General features: G+C 41.5%; 1 protein-coding gene across 1 annotated transcript in view; it reads left to right on the top strand.

Annotated features, from left to right (window-relative positions):
• Positions 1–1,695: 1,695 nt before the first annotated feature.
• Positions 1,696–11,042, top strand: part of fbn2a (fibrillin 2a) — a 353,303-nt gene continuing 343,956 nt past the window's right edge. The window contains exons 1-3 of the mRNA XM_069927980.1: positions 1,696–1,743; positions 5,910–6,193; positions 7,078–7,160. Coding sequence (XP_069784081.1) covers positions 6,012–6,193; positions 7,078–7,160 — 265 coding nt within the window. The 5' untranslated portion in view covers positions 1,696–1,743; positions 5,910–6,011. The remainder of the gene's footprint in view (positions 1,744–5,909; positions 6,194–7,077; positions 7,161–11,042) is intronic.

Here is an 11,042-nt window from a genome sequence, read left to right as displayed (position 1 = left end):
TGAAGATTCAATCATTTTTCATTGATCACACAGTGAATCAATATCAGAATAAAAACGAGATCATTTAAATTTACTCATGTGTATTCTATACACCACCTTAAATTGTAACAGACAATGTCATGCACAAAAGTGGCATGAACATCCTTATTAAACTTCAGATGGCTGTGGAAATTTACCTTCATACAAGTTGTGATATGGATCAACAGATCCAGTGCATTTATTACACAGACAATTGTGCATTAAGCAGACTAAGCTCCAAGTCATTCTTGACTCATTCACTGAAAAATAAAAGAGAATGAGCTCTACATTCAATATCCACAAACCAAAGGTGTCCTGCCATTCTGATGCTGCTGTACAATACGATCTTCTGACAATAAAGATCACAACAGGACCTTGGTGAATGGGTTATTCCTTCTAACTCTGAAACCCCTTCTGAACAACAATGGCTGTTGATAGTGAAGTTCAGCATCATTATCAATACACCCAACAGGTGTATTGAGGAAAAGAATGAAGATCAAGATGCAGAATCATGTCATTCAGGAATGCATGGTTCAAATCAAATTATTCAGGCAGGTTTGGAATGCAGCAGACCATTTTAACTACACAGTACAGATTAATGTATATATCAGATTTTCATATTTCCGATTTATTGTCAGAATACATACATGACATCACATACAATCCTGAGATTCTTTCTCCTGCACTGCAGCAGACTTACCACTTATTGGTAGTGTAAAAAAAACCCCTGAACTGAATGTACATATGTAAACAAATAAAGAAATGTAAATAAACTGACTGCGCAATAGAGAAAGGAGAAAGAACCAATGAAGTGCAAAAGTAAGAGTCCTTAAATGAATCCTTGAATGAATTTATTGTTGAGGAGTCTGATGGTGGAGGGGTTGTTCCTCAAGCTTGTGGTGTGAGACTTGTGGCATCAAAACCTCTTTAGGAAAACATATTTTGTCAGGTTATTGTCAGATGAAGGTGAAATTTTCCCAAAATGGCAACATTCGATATATTCAAAGTGTTTTATTTAATCAGTTAGTCTCGTTATTTTGTTCAGATATTGAGCATGTATTGCTAACCTTTCATTGAGAGTCTTAATGAGGGTAGGAGACTACAATATTCAATAACTTTGCTTTAATATTCAGTGTTTATGATCAAAAACTTCCAGGTGATAATTTAATCTTCTTCAATATCTGTCCAATGAAGAACTAAACCTTGGAGAGTATACCATTGAAATCAGTTTTGATAACTTGATTATTTTGAAACATAAAAATCAAAGTACAGTAAACCAGCATTTTATTGTAAATAGCATTCAAAGGCACTTGGTGCACGTTGTAGTACTCAATATGTGCTTCGTAAAACACAGTAGTAGCTCCTACAAAACTCAAGATGCGATTAAGGTCCAGAATTGAACTTCTAGCAAACTTCAAAAACAAACAAGTTAACATATTGCAAATCCTCTCTTTGAACATGATTTGTTGAGTCAATTACAACAATATCATTTTCTTGGAATTATCTCAGGCAAATATCAAAATATTTTAGTTCACAATACAAATGCAAATATTCAATTACATTAAACATTTGGTTTGTCATTTGGGATTTATTTTATGGTGCTTCAGCAACTTCACCTTTACTGCAAAGATAATTGTTAGATTTTGTTCTCTATTTTTCAGTGAAACGACACAAACCAAGGACTTTTTCAGAGACCAATGATGCCAGAATACAACAACTGGTGATGTAAGTAGTTAAAATACCCAATGCTGGAGTGACTCAACAAGTCAAAAGCAGAGCGACATAACTGATGTTTTGGGCTTGTGCCATTCATCAAAGTATGAGAAAATGCTAGTGAGTGGCAGAATAAAAGAGTGGGAGGGGGAGGGGGGTGGCAGGGCAGGAGATGATAGGTGGAGAAGGGAAGGAGGGGAGAGCAGCACTGAGCGGGTGGAAAGGCAGGGCTTTTCTGTAGGTGAAAGAACTGGAAAGGCAGGAAATGGGGGAGGCAGAAGAAAAGGCAGGAAATGGGGGAGGCAGAAGAAAAGGCAGGAAATGGGGGAAGGGGAAGAAAAGGCAAGCAGGTTTAATGGAAAGCAGTGAAGTCAATGTTCATGCCATCAGGGTGGAGGGTGCCTAGATGGAAAATAAGGTGTTGCTCCTCCAATCTGCGGTAGTCAGGGTGGGGCAGTACATAAGACTATGGACAGTCATGTGAGCGTGGGAGTGTGACCCAGAATTGAAGTAGTTGGCCACTGGGAGATTGCTGTGCTTGCGAACTGAGTGGAGGTGCTGAGCGAAGTGATCTCGCAGTCTGTGACTGGTCTCTCTGATGTAGCGAATGCCACAAAGGGTGCACTGGATGCAGTAAATAAGTCCTCTGGATGTACAAGTGAAATGTTGCTGAATGTGGAAGGCCTGTTTTGGGTCCTGGACCTTGGTGAGGGAGGAGGTGTAGGCGCAAGTGCAGGCACAGGGGAAGGTGCCAGAGATGCGATGGGTGGGGAGGGATGAGTGGATAAGGGAATTGCAGAGAGAGCGGTCCCTGTGGAAGGCCAAGAGAAGAGGAGCGAGAAAGATGAGTCCAGTGATGAGATCCTGTAGTAAGTGCCGGAAATTCCGACAGATAAGGTTTTGCAGAGGCTGGTGGGGTGGTAGGTGAGGATGAGGGGAATTCTATGTTGGTTGTGTCTGGGGGCAGATGGGGCCAGGGCAGATGAGCAGGAAATGGAGGAGATGCGGATGAGGGTGAGTTGATAGTGGTGGAGGGGAAGCCACTTTGTGGAAGAAGGCAGACATTTCAGAGGTTCTGAACTGGAAGATCTCATCTTGGCAACAGATGCGGTGAAGATGGAGAAATTGAGAGAAGGGGATGGAATCCTTGCAGGGGGCAAGGTGTGAGGAAGTGTAGTCCAGGTAGTTGTGGGAGTTGGAGCGTTTATAGTATACGTCCGCAGAAAGCTGTTCTCCCTAGAGATCCAGGGAAGTGAAAGTGTTATCAGACATGGACCAGGTGAGTTTGAGGTTGGGGTGGAAAATGAATGTGAAATGGATGAAGATGAAAAGCTGAATACACTGATCCAAGTCGTGGTGGCTAAAGTCAAGACGAAGCAATTCTGAGGAAGAAAATGTGTTTGTGAGATTTCCAGTATCTCAAAACATGAGATACATTCTAACAGTGGTGGACCGTTTCACGCGCTGGCCAAAGGCCATCCCATTACCATCCAGTGACACTGAAACATGTGCTAGGGCATTCATCGTCAATGTGTCCCAACGCACATGATTTCAGACCGCGGAGCACAATTCATTTCTGCATTATGGTCTGCTTTTGCGAGCTTTTGTGGCTCACACCTGCACCACACCATGGCATACCATCCACAGTCCAACAGCCTTGTAGAAAATTTCCACCGGCAACTAAAGTTCACACTTAAGGCCCAACTCACTGGTCCCAATTGGGTCAATAAGTTGCCATGTGTTCTATTGTGAGTTCGCACAGCTCCAATGGAGGATTTGTCTGCATTATCTGCAGAGATGGTTTATGGTACGGTCCTTGCAGTTCCAGGGGACATTCATTTCGCAACCAACTCTGACCTGAACGTCCTTCAGCAGCTTCGATGTGGTATCACTAGCAACAAACCAGTTCCTACCAACTGGCAGGGAACCCCAAAACAACATGTGCCCCCACAGCTCCTGGACACCGATTTTGTTTTTCTACGCAGACAAGTCCAAGGAGTGCTGCTACAACGACCATATCAGGGCCCTTTCCATGTGATTAAGAGGGACGGGGTTGTGTTTACTTTGGACATTGGGGGCATTCGCAGCTGTTTAGTGTAGACAGACTCAAGCGTGTCCATGTGGATCCCATTGTACCCATTCAATGCCCCCAGCCCAGACGGCGTGGGCGTCCATCTCAGGCACACGCAATCAGTGTTTTAGTTTCTGGTGACGATTCTGGGGGGGGGGGTTTATGTAGTGGCCGTGTAGCGGGCCGAGTGGACACACAGCCCGGTATTGCAAACTGTCACCGGCGCAGTTCTGTGGGTGTACGGAACCATAATATGGACAGCTGAATACTCACCTAATGGACCACACGCGAGAGACACTGAGTGGCGAGGGACGGCACATTGATCTGCTGAGTCTTCTGCCAGAAGGCGCGGGACACTCACAAGGCTTAATTTAAACCTGCCGGTCCCGGATCGGCAGCAAACTCGAAGTGACGTCCCACCTTGTCCCGTATATAAGTTTGTAAACTCTGAAAAAAATCAGTCTGGAGTTGACTAATCTGGCGTGTGTGTTTGTATTACTTCAGTTGCTCTACCGTAGTAGCCGCTACAAACTGCTATATTTTTATATTAGTATTTCAAATACTATGTCCCAGTGGAACTGAAGAAATGCCAGCAATTCACACAGTAACCAAATTTTCAGGCCTTGGGTCTTTGTCAGGAATAGGATCAGATCATCATGTTAGTTAACCCTTGCTTCCGATGGATGCTGCGTGACCTGCTGAGTTTTTCCAATACAATTTGTGTATTGCACTTGATCTCAGGCTCGGCAGATATTCTTGTTTAACTCCATGAAGCTTGTCATTGCTAAATTGCCTTATTGGAATTCCTCCTTTCCTGATCGGAGGAATTTTTGGACATGTGGTTGTGCATGTTTTAAAAGTTAACATTTAATCATGTGAAGGAGAAATAGCATTTGACTTGTGCCTTTAATTACTTCATGACCTCAGATAGTGGCAGTATGCATGGATGACAGCATCTGCACTGTTTAACATTTAAATTAACTGCAGTTGTTTTGAAAACATCCAGGAGTTAGTAAAGGATGCCCTGGGCAGTGTTTAAATTTGACTTAACCACACACTGGTATTGTGTTTCTTGTGATGTCAGATCTAAGTGATATAAGATTCCATAAAGCTTGGAATGGCATGTGATTCACTTCAGTCAAGTTGACTCCCAAGTAAATTTAAAGTGTAACCTTAAACATTATCAGCTATGCAAAGTGGAAACTGACTGCATCTCATGTGGAAAGTTTTTAATGACTATCGATGTTAATAAAAAAAGATTGCTCGCCTATTTTCACAAACTCTTTGATAACTATTTTCTTGGTTTGGGATTTCAAGATGAACGTACAGGCTGCAAATCATTTGTTATTAATAGCAATGCTAAACTGGAAAGATAGCGCGAACGTCCACCGATGAGTGTTTCCGAAAATGTGTGCATCCTAGAAAGGTTCACGGGGGTGGGGGCTGCTTCCACCTTGGGAATTGCATTGAGTTCCCCACGGGAATCCGGGTTTCCTCGCCGCCAGCAGCGTACTGCAATGCCTCTCGCCCGGGACGAGAAGCCCAGGTGTGGCTGCCGCGAAGTGGCGCCGCCGCCCAGTCGTTACAAGTGGAAACTTGCCAATGCACCGGGAATTGGGGGGTGAAGGAATATAATGGAGGTTGGACGTTTTTTTTTTCCTCTCTCTCGGTGACTTGCAAACAAAATCAAACGAGTAATTCCACCCATCTTCCGCTTCGGGTGCACCTCCCAGTGGAGCCGATGGAGGGACGAGTAAGCTCGCCTGTGTGGCTGAGTCCTCCCCTCGACCCACGTGCTTGCACCCGCTCCTCATTGACAGCAGCCAGTGAAAAGTCTCCGGTCCGGACGCAGTCTCTCAGTCTCAGCTTGCCTGACCTGGCGGCGCTTTCTGAAGTTCCAAGGCACTCTTTGAATCTCTCCAGCCCCCTTTCTCTGGCTCTTCTATCCATGCACCCCTCCACTCCCCCTCCCGCTCTCCCTGATCGGATTTGTTGGACTTTTAGGTCTCATTCTTTTTGGGTTGTGAAAACAGTTTAACAACTATTTTTTATTTGCATTTTCCTTCTCCAAAGACATTCATAACGTTCACCAGTTTTTGTTTTGCAGCAGTTGAGAGGAACCCCAATTTGCTCAACACACTTTGTGAACTTGTGCCTTTTTAAATCCTGGAAATCCTTCAACAAGCCGAGGAGCGAGCGTGTTCCCAGGATGGGGATACGTTGCTATTGGAAACTTCTGCTGGGATGTATCGCAATCACAGGCATCGCGGTGGAAAAAGTTTCGGGACAGCAATATCCAAGAGGATTTGAAACGCAGAGGTTCAATCCAAATGAAATGAGGGAGGCAACCAACAGAGTGAGGCGAAGAGGACAACACGATATGCTCAGAGGGTATGCACCTGATTTTGTTTTCATTAAGATCAAAAGTATCAATCTGTGTATCTTTATTTGAATGCAAATTATAGGATCTGGAATATTAAGGTAATATTGCGACTTTAAAAAAAAACAGACTTTACTCTGGTGTAGGTGGCTATCCTCGATTTCTTTCAAGGATTCCCCTCAATGATCAGGTACATGTAGAACCAGTATCTAGCAAAATAAAATGGGAAAGGAATGTTGAAAATGTATAGATCTGCTATCATTTACATCAACAGTAATCAAGCTTTTGAAATGAGGATCATTTTCAACTTGTTGGAAGGTTTTCAACGTTGCAATTCAGGAGGAATTAGGTTTGTGATGTCTTAACAGCTATGAAATCTATTATGCCTCCCACCTTTTGCAGTTTGAGTATAATTATCATGGTTAAAAGAATAGACTTAAAATCGAGTTATTCAACTGTTTGGAAAAGCTGTTTGTGTAGGGAAATCTCTGGGAAATTGATCGAAACAGATTGATTTCCAAAATTGATACAAACGTGGAAGACTGCAACCATTGAAGAAACGGGGGTTATTTTTACGTTTTGTTAAACAGGAAAATGTATTCTGCAGAGTAATGTCAAGAATTGGCAAAGTAAGTGTCCAAGCTTACTTATGGAAGGATAGCAGAAACCAGAAAAAAAGTCTTCAAAACATGGAACTTATTTAATTTGCCAAATTTTCTTTCATCCACGTGTTATTTGTATGATGGGCAGTCATATTTAGAATTTTTGTTGACTTTGATTATAATTACGTTAGAGGTTGGGTGTGCTACGATGTTGACAGTTTATTCCTTTAGAGTAATCTGCTTAAAGTGTTACGATTTTAGAATGGTTTTGATTTTCAATATGTGTATAACAGGCCAAATGTCTGTGGATCTCGATTTCACTCCTACTGCTGCCCAGGATGGAAAACATTACCTGGTGGAAATCAGTGTATTGTCCGTAAGTGATGTTATTTTTACTCATGACCTTTTTTTTGTTTTATTCAGTGGGATTTGATATTATATGGTGCAATGTAATATTTTGAACATATGGATATATTTAAGTAAAATATAGCTTGTATAAAAACATCTGGACACAAATGTACAAAGGTCACGACGATCTGTTCATGCATTACCTTTGTTATCATAAGGCTTCAATTTCTCTCAAGCCATTATTTTCACCACAGAGCTCAAGTTGCATTTTAGGTGCAGATGGGAAATTATAATTTGTAGTTCAACAGCCTACAGCAAATTTTGGTCAAATGGAATCAAAGAGAGACAAAAAAAACCCAAACTGAAATTTGAGTACAGTACCAGGTTGTTGAGACAGGAGTTTGGGAATCACATTAGCCAGACTATGCTTGTGTTTGGAATGCTGACAGGCAGAAATGTGCATCAATCAGAATAGCCAAGTACTGTAGTTGGGTGGAACCGTGAAGCACTTCTGTCATCTGGTTCGGATGTTAGTGCAGCATTTATTGGACCAGTATTTCACAGTCCTGGATAAACAATCCAGAGATGAGTCAAGAAGCCACCATGGAAATTGTGAATTTTGTTTTTTTTTCAAAAAGTGCTCCCGTTAATTGCAATGATTCTACAAAAAAATAAATTGTTGCAAATGTGCACCCTGTTCACTGATGTCCTTCTGGCTACAGATTTACTTTCACCTGCTTCAGGAGTCTACTTTATTTCGGAGGGCAATAAGGGATGGGGAATAAATGCTTGTCTTTTTTTTGAAAAATGCAGATCGGCAAAAATAAATGAGGAAAAAAACATAAGAGCAGCATCTACACAAAAAAAAAGTACAGCTTCATCGTTGTAGAAATCATAAAGTTGGTTTTGCAGAGTTTGGCCATTCTAAGTGCCCAATTGATGTCTTAATGAGTTGACATGCGATGATCCAAGTCCTGCCATTCGCCATACTGGTAAAGTTGTGCGAATCACTCTTGCCTCCAGAAAGTATGTGAAGTTGGTAGTTTGTGATGTCAACCAGCAATGTGCAGAGAACAATTTTTTTTAAAAACTTCCACAGCTGCATATGGTGCACAGGACCATACCAGCGACATTATTTTAAAGCAATATTTTTCAAACTGCCTCCCTAAACTCACATTCCATCATAAGTAATCCCTATGCCATAAGTGCTCTGTGATTGGTAAAGGATTGCTTAAGGTGCTCTGCAAGTAGGAAGGGAAGGTTGAGAATCCCTGCTCTAGACCCAATTGTTACCCAATTGTTTGCTTGAGAAAAATTGTCATAGGCCCATTTCCTTTGGAGTTATGAAACTGTGCACATAATGAGTCAATTTGGTATGATTAATGCAGTGGCTTTTAAACTTTTATTTCCACTTTCATACCACCTTTAGCACCCCTTTCTAATCACAGAGCACTTATGGCAAAGGGAATACTTAAAGTTTGTGGGTTGGGGGGAGGGCGTGGAGTTTGAAAACCATTATTTTAAACTGGATTGTCACCTATTGACAAGCTAGTTGACAATTGATTTCTAGTACTTTAAGGAATGATCCCACTACAATTTGGTGTTTCCCCAGAGTTTCTTTTTATTCTAAAATTTACAGTGTTGTGTGCCAGGCATTTCATTTGACTTTAATTTTCTGCACAAACCAATTCTGAAAAAGATTGTATTGGTGAAAATTCAATTTGGAAGGAAAATTACAGGATGAGTAGAAGGTACACAAAACAAGATGAGCTTTTGAAATTTGTGTCACCAAATGATGAGCTACATCTATAAGTAGATGCTCTGTCAGCAATAGTGCAAATGGCAGGCACCTTTGGAGTGTTAATACACTGAGGGTTCTTGAGCTTGTCTTGCTCAGTCAAAATTTTGACTCCGGTGGATAATGATATAAAGAAGCATTTGATATGTTTGACTAAAAAGGCTGATGCAGTGAGTATAAGAATTAGGATTTTGTGTGGCAACTGTTCAAAATATTGGTTGGACAATTTGAAGTATTGTGTACAGTTCTGGCTGCCACTCTATTAGGAAGGATGTGGTGGCAGTAGAATGAGGGCAGAAGAGATTGTTCAGGATGTTGCCTGGAATGGAGGGCTGAAGTTATAAGGAAAGATTGGATAGACTGTGTTTATTCTCACTAGTATGTAGGCTGAGGGGCGATCTTGTAAAGTTAGAGTTGCAAACGAGTTACGTCAATGATATTGGTCAAATTCCTGCAAAACCCTTTCTGGAAGCATTGTGCCTGTACCTACACCACAAGGAGTGTATAATTTCAAGTTGGGTCTTGCCAAGGTCACTTGGGGATGGACAATTAGATGCTGACTCAGCCTCTGATGTATACATCCCTTGAATTAATGACTTTTCCCAGGGTAGGAGAGTGTAGAACTAGAGGTTGATAGTATGAGGGGATGTTTTAACAAACAGGGTAATGGTGAACTGGAATCAGTTGCCAAGGGATGTGGTAGAGCTGTATATAATTATGACATTTAAAAGGCAATTGGATAAGGAAAATGCAGAAGAGACAAGCCTAATGCAAGGAAATGGGATTAGTATTGATGGGTGTCATGATCAGCATGGATGAAGTGGGCTGTAGGATGAAATTCTGTGCTTACTGTTCTATATTTCTATGAAGTATTCTGCATTGGAATAGCCCTGATGTGCAGGTCACAAATTTTATTGTGGCCTTGTGGTGATATGTTTCCTCCATTGTATATAGTCAACATTGTCGGTTGTATATATGGAGCTAGCTCGCCCACGGATGACTCATACCCTATGACTCCTCCCCCCATGGTCCTGGGCCATAAAGATCGAGCCATCTTTCCCTTGCTGCCATTCCTATCCTGGGATTTGGGGTATTAAAACCTATCGTTTCCTCAGCTTGCCTCTGTGGTTACTGGTAGTGCCTTACAGGCCTCCAGTAGACTGTATAACCTTGACATCTCAAAGGCTTAACTTTACTATTTATTTGTACTCCAAGCAGCTGAAAGCAGGAAGTAATGTAAACATAGATAAGGTGCTTCCTATATGGTGCCTTTTTGTGCAGGATATAGCAATAATCACAACTCTAATTCATTATTTATCCCACATCTTCCATAATGTCAAAAAACACCATCTCCATATTAAAATAGTTAACTAAATTTGTAAATCTAAACTTGCTTATGTCCATACCATTGGTGTCTGCCTTTGTAGTTCTGCCAAACTTTGCATACCTATGCAGGATTACACTAGTGTTCACCATATAATTGGTAGAAAGCTGCTGACTTTCAGTGGAGGGGACTGCAGGTGTCCATGCTGGATGGAGTTACTGGTGAGATGTGACATTTGAAGATTCATTCACTGATTGTGATCAAGAATGTTAATGTCATTGCATTTCTTTTGATCCTGCATCAGGCCCCTAGGACTTGAATCCTGGCTACCTCTTCTTGCAGACTTCTGAATGAGTGTTACTGTTGCAATGTGACAAATCTTCTGATCTTTCTTAAAATGCCATGCAATCACTTCATATCCCCCATCAAAATCCTGTTCAGTGCAGTTGTTGACCTAAGCTGCATCTTCTGCCTTGCTGCCTGCCAGGACTGGAGAACAATAACTTTTTTGTCAGCTTATTTATATTCATGTATATGTTAGAAATGCTGAAGTAAAGTAAAAACAAAAAAAGAAAGAGTGATAAAGGTGAGTGGTGATGCCACAGGGAGAGCAGCATTAGCTGGTCGGTACAAATATTTCTTCTGAAGCTCATCTTGAAGTCAAATATTCGATTGAGATCGTCGCAGTTTGGTTCTGTTTTATACTGTCGACCACAAGTCAACAAGCAGATAGTTGAGTTAAAGGCTGGATGGTGATCAGTGGTTTCAGCCTTCAATTGCTTGTTTGG

Source organism: Narcine bancroftii, chromosome 1 (genome assembly GCF_036971445.1).
Source record: "Narcine bancroftii isolate sNarBan1 chromosome 1, sNarBan1.hap1, whole genome shotgun sequence".
Taxonomy (NCBI): Eukaryota; Metazoa; Chordata; class Chondrichthyes; order Torpediniformes; family Narcinidae; genus Narcine; species Narcine bancroftii.
Note: the sequence above shows the minus strand (reverse complement) of the source record. Positions and strands in the feature narration are given on the sequence as shown.